The 11,846-nt window shown below is 38.3% G+C and overlaps 1 protein-coding gene across 2 annotated transcripts in view; it reads right to left on the bottom strand.

The window, feature by feature from the left end:
• Nucleotides 1–395: 395 nt before the first annotated feature.
• Nucleotides 396–11,846, bottom strand: part of CCDC88C (coiled-coil and HOOK domain protein 88C) — a 106,390-nt gene continuing 94,939 nt past the window's right edge. Inside the window, exons 27-31 of one of the 2 annotated variants that reach the window (XM_088145231.1) lie at nt 9,861–10,034; nt 9,215–9,280; nt 8,608–8,676; nt 8,042–8,343; nt 396–6,776 (exon numbers count right to left, since the gene is read on the bottom strand). In XM_088145231.1, coding sequence (XP_088001357.1) covers nt 5,760–6,776; nt 8,042–8,343; nt 8,608–8,676; nt 9,215–9,280; nt 9,861–10,034 — 1,628 coding nt within the window. In that variant the 3' untranslated portion in view covers nt 396–5,759. The remainder of the gene's footprint in view (nt 6,777–8,041; nt 8,344–8,607; nt 8,677–9,214; nt 9,281–9,860; nt 10,035–11,846) is intronic. The other variant, XM_015888880.3, reaches the window with a different exon arrangement.

The raw sequence follows: 11,846 nt of genomic DNA, 5'->3' as shown, positions 1-11,846 counted from the left end.
ACTTTTCACCAGAGCTGTAGATTAGATTAGGAGAAAGAAAGAAAAAGTCCCAGAAGATGACAATGGCAAATCACTTCCACAGGAGTGACCAAGAGCTAAGCTCCACCTGAAGGAGCCTTTTTGCATTTTTTTGCCTTGCAATTTCATTAATTTCCAGAATTATAGTTGAGGGAGTGGAGAGAGAGAATTTTCTGAACTTGCTTCTGAAAGGAAGACTGTTGCCTCCCCAATGATTTGGATAGTCACCAGGCGTTATGCTTAGTCTGAATGAGATCTTACATTTTTCACCAGAACTATGCATAATATTCTATAAGGGACTGCATGGCTGCCACATCCAAAATGTCTTGGATATGGTTTCCAGAGACCTCCAAAAGTTGTTATAAAATTACAAGTCACACTTGTTAATGTGGCATTTAAATTATTTTTATTTCTAATTGAATACACGAATACATGGAGAACAATAATCTTGATTATTTTATTTACCTGAAAGAAAAATGATCCTGAATTTAAGGTTATCTATCCCCCCATAAACTCTTCATCTGCCTCTGTAACTGTATTTAGTGAATCTAAGGTGATCTTTTCATTTTAAAAGTAAAATGCTTGATGAACGTCTCTTTTTCCTTGCACATATAGTGCATTTAATTTAAATGTGAATCCAATAAAATAATTACTTTTGTTTTGGTTCCACCCATTGCTTTTAGGGATGTAGCCTGAGATACAGATGAACTTCTGAGAGGCATGTGTATTTTCAATCCTTTCCATAAATTCCTTGCAGGGGACTTTCTGTTCTTTTTGCCATGGCACTTATGTTTTAACTGAACTATTCACAGTGATAGAAGAGCACAACCAGCAGCAAGGTGGATGGACTCAGTCTATAGTAGCAATGGGTACACCACTGGAAGACCTGAAAGATCAGGTTAGGGACAGATCATCATGATAATATCTATCAATGTGATCGGTAAGAGTCGGCACCAACTTGATGGCACATAATCAACCAAAGGGTTGCCAAGAAACTGTCAAGCTTAAGAAGGCATTATATCATCATGGACAATCAGAAGATCTTTCAAACTCCAGTAACGTCACCTGAATCTCTGCAATCAGAAATCTCAGTTTAGGTCTAAACCTTCTGATTGAAGCTATTTGAAAGCACTTGGATAGTTACTGGTATTCCAAGAGATTGGCATTTACTACCTATCCTTTTGATCTGGATGACGATGATGATGCCTTCGAGTCATTGTTGACTCCTGGTGACTGCCTGGACTAGTCCCTACAGTTTTCCTGGCAAGATTTCAGAAGTGGTTTGTCATTGCCTGCTTCCTAGGCTGAGAGAGAGTGACTGGCCCAAAGTTATCCAGCTGGCTTCCCGTCCAAGGCAGGACTAGAACTCATGGTCTCCCGGTTTCTAGTCTGGTGCCTTAACTACTGCACCAAACGGGCTCTTGAGTTATTTTAGCACTGATATACTTTAGGTTAACCCAATTTACCTTCCTGTAGTTTCTCCTTACCAATCAGTACTAAATTCTGCAATTAGTTCAATACTGGCTCCAGTCTGTAAATCATACTGGCTGAGCGAGTAATGAAAAGACACATTTGCACCCACCATATTGAGTTGCATAATTTTTATAGGTATATATTCATAACCTTTTCTGGATTTCACTTCATTTTATGTATCTGGCAAAGTATTATCCTAAAGTTATAGGTATGTGCGTATGCGTGACTACATTAGAGGACAATCCACTGCCTGTATTTTCTGCACTTTATTTCTGTGTGGTTTCACTGTTTACAGTTTAATTTAAAAAGCAAGTAGGCTTGTCTAATGCTGCAACAATTGATAAGGGTTTAATATAAACACAAGGTTAAAAAACTGTCTGGTGGCAGGAAAAATAACAAACCTTACATCTGAAAACATGTTAAAAGTCATGGGGAAAAACATAATATGAATAGATTTGTCTCAACCTACATACCAAATTTGGGATCCTCCTGCTTAACCTTGGAAATATCAGAATAAAACTCTTGTACTGCTTATGTTTCCTGAAAATACAAATAAAGGATATGCCATTTTAAAGCAATTGTTCTTTCCTCCAAGTCTTTATGCTTGATATACCAATATGACATTTTAAGTAACATAACGATTAATATTCTCATGATTTTTAAACTTAATTCAGTCACTTAGTAGAGAGATGAGTCTACCCATTGCCTCATGAATCTTTTAGACTACAACTTTCGCTAATGTCAGTCATCGATGCAAAAATCAGGACAGATGGAGTTGTAGGATAGATGACCTGAAAGACAACAAGTGGCTTACTCCTGCTCTATTCCATCTTTGGCCTCTTTCCATATTCTGTTGTTGACCTCCCTTCTCCTGTTAGTGGTTCTTTGGGGAGTAGACCTGTGTTTGTGGGAGGGTTGTAGGTAGCACATCTTGGAGAATCATAATGTAGAAAGCAGACATTTAGGACTGGGTGTAACTCCCCACTCAGCTTAGGAATCCAAGCTCAAGCATCTCCAATGAATGTGTCTGCAATATTGCTTAGCCATTGGTTTCACTGTCAAACAGCTTTTTGTACAATCTGCCTTTCAGTAAGTTAAGACCATTGTCCTGTGCTCTGGGATGACAGAGAAGAGGAAATAGCACCTCTATGAAAGTGCTGCTGTTACATCCTGTTAGGTTTTTTCTTCTCAAGGCTAAACATAATTCAATTTCTGTAATCTCTTTCAAAAGATTGTGCTTTAAAGTGTGCTGCCCAGAACGGAACACAGAAACTGAGATCAAGTTCAATCTAGCAGAACAGAGTGAAACTACTGCTTCCTGCGATTTGGAAGCTATGCTTGTATTGTTTTTTTGCAGCCACATCACACTGCTGCTTCATATAGTCGTTTCACGAGATGGGCGGTGACAAATTTGATGAATAAACAAATAAATTAAAATATTCAGTTTATTATCAAGTATATTTCTCTGCCTTCTTTTCTTCTCCAGGCTAAGCAAGCCCAGTGCCTCTAATTTTCTTTGTATGCTCTTCTTTCCAGACTCCTTATCATCTTGGTTGCCTACTCTAGACACATTCTAATTTGATAATGCCCTTCCTAAAATATGGTGTCCATCACAGGCTGTAATATTCAAGGCACATGACCAGTGCAACAGATGAACAGTTACTTGAGCTTGGCATTAGACTTTGATTGATGCAATCTAGGTTTGCATTGGCTTTTTTTTGTAGCTGTCATACTTTAGGCTTATGTTCAGCTTGGGATCCAAGGCACCCAGGTTCTTTTCACATGTACTGCTGTCCAATATGCTTTGCATCCTATACTCCTGTCTTTGATTCTTCCTACCCTATGGTAGGGATTTGTCTCTGTTGAAATTCACCTTGCTACTTTCTGTTCATTGTTCCAGCCTGTCAAGATCATCTTAAATCTAGATGCTGTCCTCTAAGATGTTTGCCATACCCTTAGTTGTCTGAAAAATTGGCAAGTTTATTTTCTAGCCTGCCATCCAAGTAATTTACATTTAAATGCTGAACAGCACAAAGCTTAGAACGAAGCCTTGCAGTACACCACTCCACACTTCCCACCAGTCTGATGCAGAGCTACTGATATAGACTCATCTAATGGTAGCATAGTCCAGCCCATATTTTGTCATCTTCTGTACTAGAAACTCAATGTTTCCATAAGCCATTGTTCATGTCTTTTTCCTTTTGTGCCTTTTCAACTTTCTTTTAGTTCTTTAATCTTGATATACATAGTAAAGACTTCAATTCCTGATGTTAGCCACATTTCTCCCTTATGGTTAAACTACTGGTGAAAGGAAGATTGCTCCTAGCATCCTCCAGAGTAAACCAAAGCAGAGAGAATTTCTCCAGGAAAGTGGCTAGTGGTAGCATTACTGCTGCAGATCTTCCCAGGTGTTGTAGGAAGGTTGTAGTAAGATTTTAAGTGCTCATGGGAGCTGGGGGGGGGGCAATCCACCACATCTTGCATCAAGATTTATCACACGTTCACAGTCATTTCCATATAAGCAGGACAGATATCCTCCCTTGAAATTGAAGCACTGTATTGCATTCATGCAAAGTCAGGAAGTAATGGACTATTCCATTACATATAACTCAGTTGCCTCTCAATGTCAACCAGTCCCCTCAAGGAGAAATATTACAGTAAACTTGCATTAAAAACCTGTCAAGAATTTTTATAGAACTCTGTTAACAAACAACACAAGTTACGGATACCTTTGTGGAACTTGCCTTCCCCAACATGGCAGCCTCCAGATGTGCTGGGACTGTAACTGACTGCAGAATTAACCAAGCAAACATTGTCCTTATGTCTGGTTTGGGAAAATATGTACTATGTTATACATTTATTAAATACATTTAGAAGGTTTTGCTGTACCATGGAAGAAAATTCATGTACTTCTATAAATATTAAGATGAGGAATCATACTTTGAAGTTACAAGGAGGTGGTACCACCCCCGCACACTCACACGTATTAAAGCTTTGCTAAAAAGGGTGTGCATCTGTGACAGCCTACATTTTACAGCAATGCTCAATGATACATTTTTTTCTGGGAGAAAGTGACAGTTTTGACATATTTGTATTTTAAAAAGTCTTTATTACAGACAAACTTGCTCTTCTCACAATGTGACTGCTACAAACTATGACACACTCTAGTCACTGGTTGTGTGAGATCTGTTACAGATTCAGTTTTTTCTATCATAAATCACAAATCCAGAGAAGTTTTATGATTCTGTTAATCTGTTAGAAAGGAGGATCTCTTTATAAGCAAAACAACAAATCAGGAGATATGCACAAGGAGTCAATGAAACTCATAGAGTAAAATATTTCATCTGGGCATAAATATGATTTCATAAAAATATGTATATAAATGAAACTTGGTTTCTACATAGATCATGCTGACCAAATTAGAACCAAGGCCTGAACTTGCAATTATTTATTGAGATAGTTTGCAAGTTTCAACATTGCAATAGCCATGGGCATCATTAAAAGAATCTCCTATATATCATTTAGGCAAAAGAACTGTACACATTAGGAGAGCAGACTGACTGTACAGGTTCTCTAGGCAACCAGTGGAGCCATTAAGTGATTTAATGCATGGAGTAGTAAACAGATTAGTCCAGTGCATGAAAAGTTGCCATTTAAAGGAGACCATGCCCCTCAATAAGGCTGCATTATTTCCAGTGTTTTCAATACAAATATTAGACATATATAAAAAGGCAGCATCTCTACTGCATACTACTGTAAGTGCAGCAAAGAAGCCAGGATATTTAGAAAGCCGCTAACTGGTAATGAAATAACCACCAGCGTAAAGGCAGCATGCTTGCATCATGCTGCTTTTAACAATACCCCAAAGAACATTTCAGATTTGTAAAAAAAGATGGTATTTAAAAATAAGACGGAATTGTCTCTAAACTGAGTAAGGCTTGAGCTCAGTAGACAAACACACAGATACAATTTCCCAAATAGTAAAAGAAGAAAAGGGCCTGCAAAAGGCACAAGAGGACTTAATGGTAAGCATCCTATACTATGGTGAGTATGATCCTGGACTTGAAGAAGAGGAGATGCTTAAATCATTTCAGTCTTCCAGAATTGTTCCAGTTTTGAACCTCAAGTATGCAAATACATGTTTCTACTGAACTGTAAAGCCTCCAGAAGACAGTTAAGACAACAGTGTTTAGCAAAATTCCCAGTGCCACCAATTTTCAGTAGTGAAACATATTTTATACAATCCTTGGCAAAGTGGAACTGAGGAGTCACACACAACCATATTCATACCAAACAGTTTGCTGATCAACAGGGGGATCTGGTGATGAAGGAGGGTTCTTGGAACCAAGCCCTCTGTTTGTTTCCTCAATGCCCCCTGCCAAAACTTTATTTTCTGGTGATGGATTCTGGCATTTGGCAACATAGATGTCAGTTGAACCAGCTGCTTGGGGATTGTTCCCTTCTGTACTGTTGGGAACAATTCTGATAGGAGTCACAGTGGCCACCTCCCCACTCTGCAACAATGGCTTGGATTTGGTTTTAGGTGCATATTGTGGAAGAGAAGAATGCTGCTCCAAATGTACTTTTGCCCGTTCCTGTGGCTGAGAAGAAAGATCATCCTTAGAAGTGGTGGTAGAATAAGAAAACGGAGGAAACAAGAGTGACCTCTCATCTTTTGGAGGGGCAAGAGAAAGGCGCCTAACATCAAGCTGTCGACAGCGAGAATCAACGTTTTGCAAAGAACCCATTATCTTTGCAGACTGTGACCTCTCTCTCAGAGAGCTCTGAGAAGTAGAAGCCAAAGGCAGCTGGGAAGTCTGGACGTCTGAGTCCTTGCCTATTCGGATATCAGCAGTCACAGGCTTTGGAAGACTTTCATACCGTCTGGTCACATCTGGGCCAGTGGCTCTGAGAAGATCTGCTGAAGCCAAGCTATAGGCCCGGTTCAATGATGTGCTCTGCCTGCCCATGTTATTGGTCTGCTGAGGGGATACCAATGGCTTTGATGCTCGACTGGCCTGATTTCGAAGTCCATGGGTAAGCTTATTGGAGTTTGCCACAAGTTCTGATTCGGATGGTTTAAGATTTGGTTTCATGTAGTGGCCCGGTTTAGCTAGCCTTCCATCTTCAGCAGCGCCAGGCATCTTTATAGTTGGAGTGACATAACTGGTAGGTGTCTTGCTTGGCTCCTTCCTGTGTGCCTGAGGAAAGTGACCTCCAGTACATGGAAGCTCATTGGCTTTTCTGAAATAGTCACTCAGCAAATCATCTTTACTAGAAATATCCTAAAAAGAATTGTGGGAATATGAAACAAAATCAGCAACTTAATGAATATCCATTATTTATCACAAAAATATGAATTCTTCATATAAGTTACGTCCAGCATGAAATACAAAACAGTTTTAATGCAGGGTCAGACCAAACAAAGTTATTGACAACTAGCTGCACTTATGTATTAGTATCCATAGCCATTTATTTGCAAGCAGACACATAGACACAATCCAAAAACATTTTGAAGTTCTTGGGTAGAATAATTTTCAAGCAGAAAAGAGAACACATAAAGGACATCATAAAATGCTTTTAGCAAAATGCTTGCGTAGCACAATTTAAGAACAATCTGGTATAAAATCCAGACCAAATGGGTATTGTAGAGCTGTAGTAGGGCTTCTGAAGTGAGTTGCATATTAACCATATTGAGATTAATGCCTGACAGTGGCATTTGAGGATGTCTGGAGTGAGAATAAGATTGCAATCTTAAATGAACATAAATACAAATCCATTTGGATTGTACATAGAAGTGGACACTTTATAGGGATTACAGCCTAATGGAAACAATGAGATTGGGAAATATAGGCTGTTTTCTTTAAGGGCCTCCAGACATGTCATCCTAATTAAGGGGTATATATTCTTTTTGAAAATGGACATTTCTCACTGAATTCCTGCCATAGAGCACATGTCAGAACACCTACTTACTAGGAGACAAACCAGTGAGATTGTTTTTCAAAACTCTTTTTAGCCTTTCTAGTCTTCAAGTTTGCATCCCGTATTATTTTTGTCTTCCCGTCACAAACAAGCAAGCAAGCAAACACTGGGGTGCATTCTTGCAAATAAATATGATAAAGGTCAGAACTTTGTCGGCATGCCAGTTTAGCCTGTGCTATTTCCATTTAAAAAGGTATACTGCTGTAGTAAAACTTCCATATATATCAAACATTACCCACCCCTACTCTAATAATACTCCAATACTTTAATTTCACCTCCATTCTGCTTCCTATGGTGGCAAATAAACTGAAATGCTGTAATTACCTAAATATAAAATTAAGCATGCTAATGTGTTATTCCAATTAACAATAATGTCCATGAATTTTATCAACAGAACCATACACACACAGAGACGGAGAGAATCTTGTTAGTGGAACTCTACACAGGTTTATCCAGCACTCATACCAACCAGGGTCCCATAGTATGTAATGTAGCACTTTCCCTTGATGATCTTACCAGCTTCCATCCCCATACAGACAAAAATGTGTTTTCTGGATAATTTGCTTACTTTCATTGGAGATAATCTGTTGCTTTCTTCAAGGAATTCTTCTAAGGTTACCATTTCATTACCCGGAGAGGCAGATCGGTGCTTAACAGATTGCTTCTGTATTTGATTGCTTTTCTGAGATATATCAAATAATAACATGCCATTCTTATTAAATGTGGAACTGTGCTTAGTGTTTGAACCCACAACTGCAGAAGAGGTGGAATAAAATAGACCATCTCTAGATGTGCCAGGCATATCTTTCATTAGCACTATGTCTTCACTGCTAAAACTTTCAGATCTGTCACGAATATGGTCGAAAGATCCTGTATCAAGAGATTCAAAGATATCAAAGTCACCTTCTTTTATTCTATTAAAAAATATTTGAGCACATCCTTATAAAAGGGCTAGGGATAACCTAATCATATATGCAACTATTGATTTAATTTGCATATATGCATTCCACAGAATCTGCCTTCTATGGAACAGGAAAACATTCAAGCCTTGCCCAATAGATTAAGATTTATTAACATTCCTGTCTAATAATTAAGGGATTGTAATACATGAATATTCTTGTGAAAATATCATACCTTTCAGGTTTAAAGGGGAGCTGCTACTGGATGCACTTTCACTGTTCTCTAAGCTATTTGACCCAGACACTGCAGGAAATTTAAAAAACAAGAAGGAGGAGGAACAGAAATCAGAGTCTGAGAGGAGTCTTAGTTTCCAGGCTGCATCAGGTTAGAAAGAAAGAAGGCAGTGTTTCTCCACTAGAATAATCTCCCTCTAAAATCAGCTTACTGGAGGAGAACATGGGTCAACAGTAAAGCAAATGCTTTGCAGGCAAGTGTTTCCAGGTTGATGCAAAAAAAAAAAAAAAATCTCTATCTGAACACTGCTACCTGTCAGTATTGACAGCAAGGGGTAGATGGACTAATGTGCCTCAGTAGAAAATAGCTGCTTATCTTTCAAGAAACATCTTCAATATGAACAAAAGTCTATATTTCCTTTCAAGTTATGTTATTCTGAAGCCTAAGAACTGGGGATAAAACTTCTCTCTAAAGTAGGACTTTCCTACTTCATTCTTCCCATTGTAGCCACCTTCTTCTGAGAAAGTAAACTTGAACATTTGAAGATCACTCCCACCCAACCCCAGGATCAGAATCAAAGGCAAAAAGGAAACCAGTCTTTACTTACTGTGCTGGTTGTTGGAAACCATTGCCTCAGAGGAATTTTCATACAGGTCACCATCTGAATTATGGCCTGAAAAATGTTACATTTTTTAAAGTGATGTTTACTCTTTGGCATGTGATATATTCAATTGGCTAGTATAATGTGAGCCATTATCTGCAGGACTGCCTCTCCCTGAGGACGTCTGTCCACCGTACCAAAGGATAGAGTGGGCACACTCTAGGTCCCTTCCCTTAAACTTAATCATGTGGGTCCTTGGAAGTGTGCCTTTTTCATTGCAGCCCCTGCCCTATGGGACACCTTCCCCCTTGATATTCAACAGGCCTCTACCCTTCTATTCTTCCAGTCAGCCCTTAAAATCTGGCTCTTCCCCCAACGTTGGGACAGAGCAAGGTCAAGCTGGGATGAGAATGTGGGTGCATCAGGGAAGTGCGGCTGTGGCGCCAGGTTTTTCTGCTTTTAGCTTTATATTGTCTTATACTGTTTTATTGGTAGCAAGCCAGCTAGAGTTGTTTTAAGATGAGCAGCTATATAAACGTTTTAAATAAATAAATAAATAAAGTTCTCTTTCTTCTGAACTTTATTTCTCAGGAAAAAATAATATCTTACTGAAATAGAATCCCCAATGAAGTTAGACATGCTATATGAGTACCTTTCGGTCTGTTTGGTTGTCTAGAGATGGGGGTAAAAGTTGAATAGGTAGTTGGAGCAGAGGAAGTCCTGGAACTTGACTCCACATAGCACTGTTTAATAGCAGGATCTGTTGCATTTTCAATGTGGTCACTGCTGCCTCCACAGTAAGAAACTGTCCTCAGATTTGAATCCCCTAACGTTGAATGGGAAGATATAGAAAAATTCAAAGAAATGAATGACATAGGTACCTATTGCCTTAGAAATGTATATGCAGGCAAAAACAGCAGCATCAAATTATGCTGATTTTACAGTGTTTTCATTTATAATCAGATATTATGTATTTCTATCCAGTTTTCTAACCTGGTGTCAGATCAGCAAGCAGTTAATGAGTGACAAAAGAATGAACAGTACTTTACACATGTTACAAAACAGAAGGAGCTATGTATATATCATGTGATTGGGGGGGAGGAGAAGAGTAACTGAAATTACTCCAAGGCTGAAAACCTAAGCACAATTGCTTTGGAGTAAACTATACCAAATTAAGTGGAATTTACTTCAAAGAAACATGTAGAGAATTACATTGTGCAAATACTGTTTGGTTAAGCTTAACGTAATTTGCCGCAGTAATGAAGCAAGATTCATTCAATAATATGGGGGAGAACTGAATGCCTTCTTTTCTGGAAAAACCGTCCTACTTGAATGTTTTAAAGAATGAGCTCTGATTAGAAGGCTTTCACATTCCAATGTTTCTAGAGTGATCTCCATGAAATTAGAAGTGGTACAAACCACCAAAAAATAAAAAAGTAAGACCTGGATCATTTAAAAAAAAAATTAAGTCTGAGAAAAGTATAAGGAGACCGAGCTGCTTATCTAAAATTATATATATATATATATATATATATATATATATATATATATATATAAAAAATTTCTCCCGCATTTTAGAAGCTCTTGAAATCACTCCTTGAAAAACTGGTTTTAAGAGCATGAAGTTTTTAAGCCAACTAAAACAGCAGAAAGAGGAAACGAATAGGCACAAATTATTCCATGCTATTGAAGTAGCATGCTAGACGTAATAAAGCATGCCACAGCTGAAGCAGCAGAGGACAAATAAATTTCATGTAGTTTCATGTAGATGAGCATCTGCTGAATATTAGTGTTAGCTGGCTAAGCACAGCTGCAAACTGTGGCTGTTTATCAAACTGCACTGGTGTTTGCTCATCACACAACAGAAATCAACTTTAATGGCTATTTTGAAGATACTGCTGGCTTAGCATTTTAAAAAAGCAAGACACATATTATTATTAAGCTATCTATCAATGGTAGGTGTCTTTGCATTTTCATATTTACACTGCAATTATATTAGACAACAGACAAGCAGCACAATGGATATAGGAGATATTGCAAAAGGTGTTAGGAGAGTTATTTTTAATGCAGAATGGAATATTATAAGAAGGATGCATTGCCAGTGACACAGCAACAGGAGTCTATTTCAACATCTGGACAGAACATGAGGCACACGGCAAATCTGCAAAGCATTAGTGTAGTACACAACAAGTTCACTTACTCAGTATGTGCACCATCACCAATAGTACTTGCAAAAGTATGGGCATAGTATCTCATGCCTCATTAAAGTGTACGGCTCTGAAGAAATGTTCCACATTGTGCAATAAGGTCCTTCATTTTACTGATGGGAAAATGTTGTCCGTGTTGACTTGATTTGGTCTTGGATTTATTCTGCCTCAGTTATATGCTGAGCATCTATGATTGTGTATAGAGGGGCTATAGTTTTATTTAAAAATAAAACACTGGAAATGCATTGGAAATAAATGATAAGAGAAGAGGTTAGAAATCTTTTGCTTCTGAGAAAGAAAATGGTTCATTAGGAGAGGATGGGATGTCAGAAGATGACCAGAACCAAAGGCGATTAGAGAGAGATGAATTATTCGATGGAGACTTAGGAGACTTTTCTTTGGTCTTGCTTGTGGTTCTCAAAAAGGCAATC

The sequence above is a fragment of the Python bivittatus genome, unplaced genomic scaffold (assembly GCF_059951505.1).
Source record: "Python bivittatus isolate LINGU-HERP-01145 unplaced genomic scaffold, Pbiv_v1 ctg000480_np1212, whole genome shotgun sequence".
Taxonomy (NCBI): domain Eukaryota; kingdom Metazoa; phylum Chordata; class Lepidosauria; order Squamata; family Pythonidae; genus Python; species Python bivittatus.
This window is presented reverse-complemented; position numbering and strand designations above follow the sequence as displayed.